Source organism: Zea mays, chromosome 3, assembly GCF_902167145.1.
Source record: "Zea mays cultivar B73 chromosome 3, Zm-B73-REFERENCE-NAM-5.0, whole genome shotgun sequence".
Classification (NCBI taxonomy): Eukaryota; Viridiplantae; Streptophyta; class Magnoliopsida; order Poales; family Poaceae; genus Zea; species Zea mays.
The window spans coordinates 96,252,400-96,264,680 of NC_050098.1; the positions used below are offsets into that span (position 1 = coordinate 96,252,400).

The 12,281-nt window shown below is 45.9% G+C and overlaps 1 protein-coding gene across 1 annotated transcript; it reads right to left on the bottom strand.

The window, feature by feature from the left end:
* Positions 1–321: 321 nt before the first annotated feature.
* On the bottom strand, positions 322–1,541 carry LOC100277793 (uncharacterized). The gene has a single exon (NM_001367299.1). It carries the CDS (start codon positions 1,333–1,335, stop codon positions 520–522), a length of 816 nt encoding a protein of 271 aa, NP_001354228.1. The 5' UTR covers positions 1,336–1,541; the 3' UTR covers positions 322–519.
* Positions 1,542–12,281: the final 10,740 nt, after the last annotated feature.

Genomic DNA, 12,281 nt, shown 5'->3' on the forward strand with positions numbered 1-12,281 from the left:
GGCTACTACTTTGGCAAGGCATCGCTTTTCCAAATAAATAACAATCGACACAAACCATGCTAGTAAAATCTGTCAACTAGTTGCTAACAACATTAGACCCATCCTTCATATTATTAATTCGACCACTCATCGGATACGAAACACCGATTTAATCCTTCTCTCATAACCTATGTCTTTAAACCTAAACTTATATACACAGCACGACGACTTCGCAATCGTGGACACAATCACCACGCTACATGTAGCCCCGTATTCCAACAAGCGTCAAATAAACACGTGCCCGAGCTACACGCGAGATAATCGTCGCGACAAACATACATATCAATCCATCCATCAAACCAGTCAATAAGAATAGCAAATCAGCTCACCGTTCCAATATCTGACTTGAATCCCTGAGATCGGTAATGATTCTCCGATTCAGGCAATTTGTCGAGCGTTTGGCAGGTACTACACGAACTTCACGCACACCACCATCCAACCTTTGGACATCTTCTCTTGGGGATTCTTTTGTCAGCGTGATCATAATTCAGAGGCATCACGTAGGGACTGGCATCGAAGCGAGGCGATGGAACAACGACAACGGTGTAGGGTAGTGTTGAAGGAGCTCGACGCCATGGCGAATAGGAGATCGACCGAAGCGGAACCGATAGCTGGACATGAACTGCGTAGATCGACGACGCGAGGCTGGCGAGCACGATGCAAAGGAGGGCGTTGCAGCTGCAGCACCGATATGAAGTACTTGCTGCCGAGCACGACGGAGGCCGGGGAGCTGCCGACGGTCGGCCCGACAGCGAGAAGGGGTACTAGGGCGCGCGTGCAGGAAGAACCTTGACAGGACGCGGTCAGGCGAGACCACGGCACAGGGAAACAGCGGGCGACCAAGCAAAAATCTGAGCTGGGCGCCATGGAAACAGCGGGCGACCAAGCAGAGAGATAAAGAGCAGCGCGAGGAAGGGGCCTCGGCTGAGCGTGCACACGAGGGAGCTTCGCGGCTGGGAAGAACTTGATCGGCCCGACGGAACAGGGGGCGCGGCCAAGTGGAATCCGAGCAGAGGGCACGGCTGCGCGCGCCCAGGGAGAGACCATGGCAGGGCGCGGCGAGGAAGTTCTACGGCAACGCCATGGAGGCGAGGTGGAGATGGAGGCCGAGCCCGGCTGGGCGCGAACGAGCAGAGGGAGAAGACGAGGGCGCGCGCCAGCTGGAAGGAACTGGGAAGCCACGGCACCGGAGGAGCAGAAGAGATGGACGTGCGCGCACGAAGCTCGACGGCGGCCATGGGAATGAGCTTGAAGGAGCGCCTGCCATGGGGGAGAGAGAAAAGCAGGAGGCGCCATGGGAGACCAGGGAGAGGGGCGCGCCAGGCAGAGGGAGCGTGCAGGGAGAAATGCCGGCGAGCCAGGGAGCTGGGGAAGGGACTCAAGGAGAGGGAGATCTCGGCGAGCTGGAGCAGAGACCGAGCGCCGCGAGCAGGACAAGGCACCGCGAGGGAGAAGCAGAGGAAGTAGGCACAGCCAGGGAGGAAGACGCGCGTAGGGGAGCTGAGCGCAGAGAGAACGACGACTGATAGAAAGAGAGCGGAGCGGATAAGAAGCAGCGTTCAGCGGCGAGATTTTTCTCTAATTTTTTTTAATTTCTCTTTTTTTTCCGAAAATCACAGATATTTTTGAATCAAGATTTTTAGCTATAACTAAAGGGTCGATGGTACTTATGACACGATTTGATTTGATTCGAAACCCGATAAATTTTATCTGGGGTTTGAACACCTGATTCTATGGTCACGAGTAATTTGCGTGGTGAATCGAATCTCAATTATAATTCATTGATTATCAACCTTGCGCAGATTTCTCTCAGACAATGTGCGATTCAGATTATTTTGCCCTGAACATTTTAGTCGTCGAGTTCAAATTAATTTGCCCGGGATAAAAATCGTAAGAGTAGGTCGAGCTTCCGAATTCGTATTCGCTTACTCGATGGATTTTAATTGGGCACAGGACTCGCAAACTTTCAGAACAACTGCGTTCCGAAATCCATGAAAACTTTAGGAGGAATCTAAATAGACAGAAACATATGCGATATTAAAATTGCAATAGATGAAGATGATTAAAATTTAGCATTTGTTTTATTTACTGATATTACGGGCTTAAATCCATACTCGTTGTCGAGCGGAATATAAACACTTGGGTTGTTACAACCCTCCCCCCTTAAAAGAATCTCGTCCCGAGATTCGGAGCGAAAGACTTTTAAGAGTAGAGAAGCATGTAACCCTTGTCCATATCAGTGATTATCATAAGACATTTCCAAGCAAAGGCGAGTGTCTCAGGATGTGGTTTCTCTAGTGGACATAGCATGTATCACCGTAAGCTAATTTAGAGATGTCGAACAATAGAGATGACATTGGCCAGAAGAACGCATAAGGTTCCATGTGTGCAGTTTGCTTTTTCTGGTGACACTGTACTATCTGAGTCTATTGAGCGAGTGGCAAGTACGCGATCTTACCCAAGCAGAATCAGATGCACCATCTTGGGTAAAACACACAAAAGGAGGTTTACCAACAAGTGGTTGTTGGGGGCCTTCGGCTTCCGAAGGTCCTCAAAAATATGATTTAACAATGTTTCTGGAGCATGATACATGAACAGGTACCTTCGGACTTGTCACACCCGGATTTCGGGGCACCAAGACCCGGGTGCGAACATAATCACCAGGTGTGCTGGGACCAAGTCTCACACATATGATGATTCATGGCACAGGATCGAATGTCACATCTTTACTATATAACAGGAGTTCTGTACAAAATAAATAATTACATTATAAGGAGACAACGGTCCAGTAACCCAAATTTGACTGGGAGACGACGACCTAGACCTCTCACGAACACATCGCAGCATCCTCCATGTGCCTCATCTTGTGGTACCTGTTCTTGACCTGTGGGGGGGTGTGAGACAGCAAGAGTGAGCTCACATACGTTCATCGCTCAACAAGTTGTGGGGAATAATGTGCATGAACTCGCCAAAGGTGGGAGCTCACGTGAAGTGTAAGGCTTACCAAAGAGGATGGTTAGAGCTGAGCATTGCTTTTAAAGTTGGTCAAAATTTTATTAGCAATTACTAAGTATAAGTAAATACCAACCCAATTAAGCAGTAGAACAAAAGTAACAACATCACCTGCGATGCAATGCATATGACAAATTGAATTTAGTTCCATAAATTAATCATCAGAGAGTCCTGAGCTGCTCATGACCGTGAGCTCGGCTAGTATACCAGTTTTACACTCTGCAGAGGTGGTACCCTTTACCCACAAGTCATGTTACCCATCTGCCAAGGGATCGCGACTTCCCATACACCTCTACCGAGGAGGTGAGGCAGGGTAACACTACGAGGCCTTTACAAAGTTCCACTAGCTTCAGAAAACCCGCTACAGTTTATAGGAAGCTCCAATGCAGGGTTCTTGCCTGACCGCCATCGCAGCAAAATCAACCAAGGACCTCCCTACACTGACCACTCCCCTACTGCCCTTGCCCCTTTCGGGTAAGGTAGTCCTCCACTAGCTTTCCTAATTAATCAGCCAAGGGCGTCCATAAACCCTTGTGGTGGCACGTGTTTCTCAAGTTAAGCTCTATGTTCCAATTAACATTAATGATCTTGACATGAACATAAATAGAATAACAAAATAACTGGAACATAGATATGATAAATAATTATCCCAAATCCATGTAAAGCAATAGCAAACTACCCAAGTGATTCAGGGGTAAACAAGGTAATGAGATAAACAATCTAGGGTAACCTATTGGGTCCCATCAAAATTAACCTATGCATGAAGAAATGATATTAAAGAACATTATTGGGTAAAAAGTGGTCAAGGGCACAACTTGCCTGGGACTTGAGATTCCAGATACCGGGATGATCTTCAGATGACACGTGTCCTCACGCTAGTCGTAGCATTACAAACAAACAGTGTATAGGCAAAATTAACATTACACCGAAAATAAGGATAAACTATATAATTATGATCTACTCGTTGCTACAAGATCGTAGAAACAAGAAGCCCTAAATTCGGAGCTACGGATATTGAGTTATGAATTTCTAAAATCATTTAGCACCTAGAATAGATTAATTCAATTGAGCAAATTTTTATTTCAAGTTTCATGGTTAAACAAAGGTACGAGGTGATAAACAACATTAATATAAAATTATTGCAACTGGAATGACTCAATTTGGAGTTAAAATGAATTTTCTATGCATTAAATAAGTTCTGGAATTCTTTTTACATTGGAAATTCAATTTCTAAATTCATTTTTCCTATTTTCTCTAAGCTCTGGACTGGGCCACAATTTCTGGAAAAGTAAGGGGTTCGAGGAAAGACTCGCCAGACACAGAGCACAGCTCCAGAGGATGGCGGGTTGAGTCGCTAAAAGGTGAGGGGCTCTTAAGGAAATATGCCAAGGCCGAAGGGGTATGGCATACCCGCAGCCGTTGGATTTCACAAAGGTGGTGTGGATTAGATCTGCGCGGTCGCGAAGTGGTACGCGCAGAGAGCCGTTGGATGCAAATACGACGGGTAGTATTTTATTATCCTAGATTTGTTTCTACCCGTCCGATCCAGATCAATGGGCTAGACCGAAAATCGTGAAGGGTTATGCGATCACCTAATCCTAGCCATCCAGCAAGATCTGACGGTGCACGGTTCGTCCCCTAACTCCCGCCCGCAGGTGATGCCGTCGTGCCTCACCACGGCGGAGGCCATGGCCGGGGTGTTAAATCTGGCGAGCCACGGGCCTAATCCTCGAATCAAAGGGGTGTTCTGCGCAAAGGACGACGAAACGAACTACTAGGATGTGAAACTCACCGAAGAAGATGACACACTTGGGCTGTCCACGGCACACCGATTTTTCCACGGAGGAGCACTACGCCGGTGAGAAATTCACGACGGACCCGATACAATCTTGGTTCGAGAAGGCCACGGACAGGTGCGGTTGACTCCGGCGACGCCACACAACCGCAATTCGGCGACAGAGCTCACGCGCAGCAGAGATTCTACCGACGACGGCCGCTCGGTGGTACTCACTTTCGCTCAGCATTGCTCCCGACCTCACGCTACGGTGGTAATCGCGACTGTAGGAGAAAGAGGGGAAGATAGACGAGCTCGGGGTCGTGGCACCGCTTTATAGACAGGGGAGCGTGGATTAGGGAGAATCTGCTGCGTCCAGCAGGGACGATCACGGCGGAGAAAACGGAGCCCGATTCGCGCGCTTGGTTCAACAGACTTCAATCTGTTGGTAGGAGATCGAGCTGACAGGCGGGATTTGCTGTGCCAAGCGCGATTTCAGCGGGGTTCGTTGTGATGATCTTCAGCTGTTTACGCGAAGAAGAAGCTACTGGATGTTGGGGTCCAAATGCCAGGGTGGCTGACACGCGGGGCCCACCCGGTAGTGGCACAAGGGCGCGCGCGACGTGTGGAGCCTGGCGGCTAGGGTTTGCAGCGCCGCAGGGGAGGCGCTGGTGGGCTGGTAGCTGGGCCGCGTGGCCGAGTGAGTGAGGTGGGCTGTCGTGGGGTAGAGGAGGGAAAGAGTGGGCCAGACAGAGGAAAAAGGGCCCAGGCACATGCAAGCGCTATTCTCTCTTTTTTTGTTTTGTTTTCTTTCTATTTCAAGTTCAAATTTCAAATCAATTCCAAGTTTAAATTTCCCAAACTTTGTGGCAAGTTTATTCTCAGGTTATATATTCAATTTGAACTTACCAATCTAGGATTTATTCATTTATGAATTTATTTGTATTTTATAACATTTCTTTCTCCTTTTCTTAAATTCTAAAATTGTACCTTTGGATTAAATCCCAATTCTCAATACTCCAGTATAATTTGAGATATCTGAATTTTGCTATTTTATTTCTTCATATATTTATTATATTTTTTTTCCTTATACAAATTTTGGGCCTTACAAATCCTACCCCCCTTAACAGAAATCTCGTCCTCGAGATTTGTAAGAAAAGGGATACAATAGGTTTGGTCTAAAATTTTAGTTTCTCATTTGGTTTTGGGAATCAAAGTTTTGTTTAATTTTTTTTATATGGATATGTATGTCTAGTCATTTATTAGGTCAGGTGAGGTACGGTTATGGCAAGTAGAGTTTGTGGCAAGGAAGAGTATAATCGAGAACCGGGGATCTTGATTCCGCTGGCGATTCAACTTGATATTTGAAGACTTGAGTTGATGCTTATCCTTCTTTGACGTGGTTGATCTTCCTTGGCCTTTCTTTTTGGAGTTGCCATCCGAGTTAAGGACATATAGTTAGGATAGCCGAGGTACACGAGGTAGGTAGGTTTGAACAAAGTTGTATTTTGCTTTTTTTGAACAAATGGATTAGGCAACCTATGATGTAGGTTAGGTTGTTGTTTACAGACGAGTTGGTATAAGACATTAATTTAGGTCAAGTTATGTTTGTGGAAGTAGTGTCTAACCCATATCACCAGATTAACTAACATGTTAAAGATCTCACTTTAGAATGGATCATGTTAGATTAAATGGGATCTAGATTACATCAATATCACTATATTAAACTAGAGAATTACTTTGGATTAGATCATGATGATTACACTAGTGTGGGATAAATATGCTTATTATGGCAAGTTGAATCCATAAGGATAAGGTAGAATCCTTTGAGATTAGTTAGATCTATTAGGGTGACATAAGATCTGTTCAAGATAAGATGAGTATCTTTTAAGATAAGATGGATCTATGAGTGTAGGATAGAATCTTTTAAGATAAGATGGATATTGTTAGGCTAGATACATTAATGAGAGATAATCTAGTGTCTAGTTAGTTTTATAAGCATTATGTATATGCAGATGTAATCGTGGACATTACTCCACAACCCATCACCCTCAATCAAAGATCCAAATCAGACATGTATCACAAGAGCAAACATTCAAGCATACAAATACCTATAAAAATAGTTTTTTTCCCTAAGAGTAGGTCTCCTATTCCTAAAGGTCACTTTAGTCACAGGATTTCGAAGTGTGAAACCCACATTTGTCTTTAGAAAGAAAAGGTAAGAATAATCAGAGTAAGCAGGAATAGATGAGAAAGATTAAGAGAAGTTTAGAAAAGAATCAGAGTAGCAAAGGTAAGTAGATAATGGTTGTCCAGTTCTATCTAGGTTTCGTCCTACAGTCAACATTCCTCTGATACCACTTCTGTCACACCCGGATTTCGGGGCACCAAGACCCGGGTGCGAACATAATCACCAGGTGTGCTGGGACCAAGTCTCACACATATGATGATTCATGGCACAGGATCGAATGTCACATCTTTACTATATAACAGGAGTTCTGTACAAAATAAATAATTACATTATAAGGAGACAACGGTCCAGCAACCCAAAGTTGACTGGGAGACGACGACCTAGACCTCTCACGAACACATCGCAGCATCCTCCATGTGCCTCATCCTGTGGTACCTGTTCTTGACCTGTGGGGGGTGTGAGACAGCAAGAGTGAGCTCACATACGTTCATCGCTCAACAAGTTGTGGGGAATAATGTGCATGAACTCGCCAAAGGTGGGAGCTCACATGAAGTGTAAGGCTTACCAAAGAGGATGGTTAGAGCTGAGCATTGCTTTTAAAGTTGGTCAAAATTTTATTAGCAATTACTAAGTATAAGTAAATACCAACCCAATTAAGCAGTAGAACAAAAGTAACAACATCACCTGCGATGCAATGCATATGACAAATTGAATTTAGTTCCATAAATTAATCATCAGAGAGTCCTGAGCTGCTCATGACCGTGAGCTCGGCTAGTATACCAGTTTTACACTCTGCAGAGGTGGTACCCTTTACCCACAAGTCATGTTACCCATCTGCCAAGGGATCGCGACTTCCCATACACCTCTACCGAGGAGGCGAGGCAGGGTAACACTACGAGGCCTTTACAAAGTTCCACTAGCTTCAGAAAACCCGCTACAGTTTATAGGAAGCTCCAATGCAGGGTTCTTGCCTGACCGCCATCGCAGCAAAATCAACCAAGGACCTCCCTACACTGACCACTCCCCTACTGCCCTTGCCCCTTTCGGGTAAGGTAGTCCTCCACTAGCTTTCCTAATTAATCAGCCAAGGGCGTCCATAAACCCTTGTGGTGGCACGTGTTTCTCAAGTTAAGCTCTATGTTCCAATTAACATTAATGATCTTGACATGAACATAAATAGAATAACAAAATAACTGGAACATAGATATGATAAATAATTATCCCAAATCCATGTAAAGCAATAGCAAACTACCCAAGTGATTCAGGGGTAAACAAGGTAATGAGATAAACAATCTAGGGTAACCTATTGGGTCCCATCAAAATTAACCTATGCATGAAGAAATGATATTAAAGAACATTATTGGGTAAAAAGTGGTCAAGGGCACAATTTGCCTGGGACTTGAGATTCCAGATACCGGGATGATCTTCAGATGACACGTGTCCTCACGCTAGTTGTAGCATTACAAACAAACAGTGTATAGGCAAAATTAACATTACACCAAAAATAAGGATAAACTGTATAATTATGATCTACGCGTTGCTACAAGATCGTAGAAACAAGAACTCCTAAATTCGGAGCTACGGATATTGAGTTATGAATTTCTAAAATCATTTAGCACCTAGAATATATTAATTCAATTGAGCAAATTTTTAATTCAAGTTTCATGGTTAAACAAAGGTACGAGGTGATAAACAACATTAATATAAAATTATTGCAACTGGAATGACTCAATTTGGAGTTAAAATGAATTTTCTATGCATTAAATAAGTTCTGGAATTCTTTTTACATTGGAAATTCAATTTCTAAATTCATTTTTCCTATTTTCTCTAAGCTCTGGACTGGGCCACAATTTCTGGAAAAGTAAGGGGGTTCGAGGAAAGACTCGCCAGACACAGAGCACAGCTCCAGAGGATGGCGGGTTGAGTCGCTAAAAGGTGAGGGGCTCTTAAGGAAATATGCCAAGGCCGAAGGGGTATGGCATACCTGCGACCGTTGGAATTCACACAAGTGGTGTGGATTAGATCTGCGCGGTCGCGAAGCGGTACGCGCAGAGAGCCGTTGGATGCAAATACGACGGGTAGGATTTTATTATCCTAGATTTGTTTCTACCCGTCCGATCCAGATCAACGGGCTAGACCGAAAATCGCGAAGGGTTATGCGATCACCTAATCCTAGCCGTCCAGCAAGATCTGACGGTGCACGGTTCGTCCCCTAACTCCCGCCCACAGGTGATGCCGCTGTGCCTCACCACGGCGGAGGCCATGGCTGGGGTGTTAAATCCGGCGAGCCACGGGCCTAATCCTCGAATCAAAGGGGTGTTGTGCGCAAAGGACGACGAAACGAACTACTAGGATGTGAAACTCACCGAAGAAGATGACGCACTTGGGCTGTCCACGGCACACCGATTTTTCCACGGAGGAGCACTACGCCGGTGAGAAATTCACGACGGACCCGATCCAATCTTGGTTCGAGAAGGCCACGGACAGGTGCGGTTGACTCCGGCGATGCCACACAACCGCAATTCGGCGACAGAGCTCAAGCGCAGCAGAGATTCTACCAACGACGGCCGCTCGGTGGTACTCACTTTCGCTCAGCATCGCTCCCGACCTCACGCTACGGTGGTAGACGAGCTCGGGGTCGTGGCACCGCTTTATAGCCAGGGGAGCGCTGATTAGGGAGAATCTGCTGCGTCCAGCAGGGACGATCACGGCGGAGAAAACGGAGCCCGATTCGCGCGCTTGGTTCAACGGACTTCAATTTGTTGGTAGGAGATCGAGCTGACAGGCGGGATTTGCTATGCCGAGCGCGATTTCAGCGGGGTTCGTTGCGACGATCTTCAGCTGTTTACGCGAGGAAGAAGCTACTCGATGTTGGGGTCCAAACGCCAGGGTGGCTGACACGCGGGGCCCACCCGGTAGTGGCACAAGGGCGCACACGACATGTGGAGCCTGGCGGCTAGGGTTTGCAGTGCCGCAGGGGAGGCGCTGGTGGGCTGGTAGCTGGGCCGCGTGGCCGAGTGAGTGAGGTGGGCTGTCGTTGGGTAGAGGAGGGAAAGAGTGGGCCGGACAGAGGAAAAAGGGCCCAGGCACATGCAAGCGCTATTCTCTTTTTTTGTTTTTGTTTTCTTTCTATTTCAAGTTCAAATTTCAAATCAATTCCAAGTTTAAATTTCCCAAACTTTGTGGCAAGTTTATTCTCAGGTTATATATTCAATTTGAACTTACCAATCTAGGATTTATTCATTTATGAATTTATTTGTATTTTATAACATTTCTTTCTCCTTTTCTTAAATTCTAAAATTGTACCTTTGGATTAAATCCCAATTCTCAATACTCCAATATAATTTGAGATATCTGAATTTTGCTATTTTATTTCTTCATATATTTATTATATTTTTTCCTTATACAAATTTTGGGCCTTACAGGACTTAGGTCAAAACCACAGTGTGAAGAAGCGCAAAGAATACGAAGGATGGCGCAGAGCCGAAGCTATGAGTAGGGGAGCTTCGGTGTGATAGCAGAAAAGGAAACCGACTTAAAGGGGAAAAGGCTATTTAGACCCCGATGGATTACTATAGAGTTATTAGCAAATGTAAAGGGCATGGGTGTAATTTTACATGGGCTGCGTCCCGTGCCTATAAATAGATGAACAGTGCTCCCGTACTGTTCACGCTGACTTGGCATTTGCTTTTGCGTCACGCTTGTACTTTTGCCTTCTTTCAAGCCGAAGGTACATTTGTAATTTGTTATCATTCATATTTTCCATAATAATAAAATAGAAATGAGTTAATGATAATATTTGAGTGTTCATGTTATTATTCATACTCTGTTTGAATCCTTCTTCATTATTTGTTGTACTGATGAAGGTGTGTCCTTCATAACCTTTGTCCAAGACTCATTATATCCTGAGGGAAGTAATGCTTCAAAGGACGAAGGACTTTAACGTTTAACGATTTCTGTGTTGCCTTGTTCTTAATTCATAGCATTTAAGGAGAAGTCCCCAACATTGGCGCCCACCTCCGGTGAACCTTTTTCGACCACCTTCGGCAAGCATCGACCTTCGTCATGCCGCCAAAGAAAGCTTCAGCAACAGGGACCGCCGCTCTGCAGCCACTGGACCCGAACCAGGAGACCCTTTCTCTTCGAGAGGCCCGAAGCCAGAAGAGGAGGGCCACCAGTCCAACACCCCAAGAGGATGAGCTGGACCAAGAGATCAGGAACATGGAGATGCTTCATCAGCAAGTGCAGAAGAAGAAGGAAAAAATGGCTCGGCTAGCTGACCTACAAAGGCAGATTGACGAAGCCACTTAAGAAGTACGTCATCTCACTCAAGATGAGCAAAACCGAAGGCCCTAGCACAGAGAACTTCACCAAGAGGGCTTCTTCAACGAGAATGATTGGTATGAGGATTTCCATCATGGAAATTTTGCTTTTGATGATGCTTCTCCTCTGTCAGCAGAATTGCAGGCTACACCTTGGCCCCCGTCTTACAAGCCACCCCAGCTCCCCATGTACGACGGACACTCAGATCCGAAGCAGTTTCTGATGAGCTACGAAGCTACCATATCTTCATATGGTGGCAATACTGCAGTCATGGCGAAATCCTTCGTCATGGCAGTCAAGAATGTTGCACAAACCTGGTACTCCTCTCTTCGGCCAGGAACAATCACATCATGGCAGAAACTGAAGGACATGCTGATCACCAGTTTCCAAGGGTTTCAGACGAAGCCGGTTACTGCTCAAGCTTTGTTCTAGTGCACACAAGATCACGAAGAATACCTCCAGGCGTATGTCCAAAGGTTCTTGCATCTGAGAGCACAAGCACCAACAGTGCCCAATGAAATTGCATTGAGGCCGTGATCAAGGGGCTTCGGCCAGGACCTGTGGCCTAATACTTCGCCAGGAAGCCCCCTCAGACCCTGGAGAAATTGCTTCAGAAGATGGATGAATACATCTGCGCTGATAATGACTTTCGGCAGAGAAGGACCGGAGGAAGCTTACAGGTTCTCCGAAATGACCAGGGGCTTCGGAGGAAGAGTCCACCCAAGGCACGTCAGATCAATCCACTCTACTCAGAATGACGACAGAGGAGGTCAGCAGCAGAGGCCGCAATATTCCTCCCAGGCTTCGGGGCAGCAACAAGGTTATCCTCGGCCTCCAGCTCCAAGGGGCAGAGGCGCCAGGGGCTTCGGTGGAAGATTTGGGGATCAGCCCATGAAAATTTATTGCCTATTCTGCGGTGAGGACAAGGGCCATACTACAAGG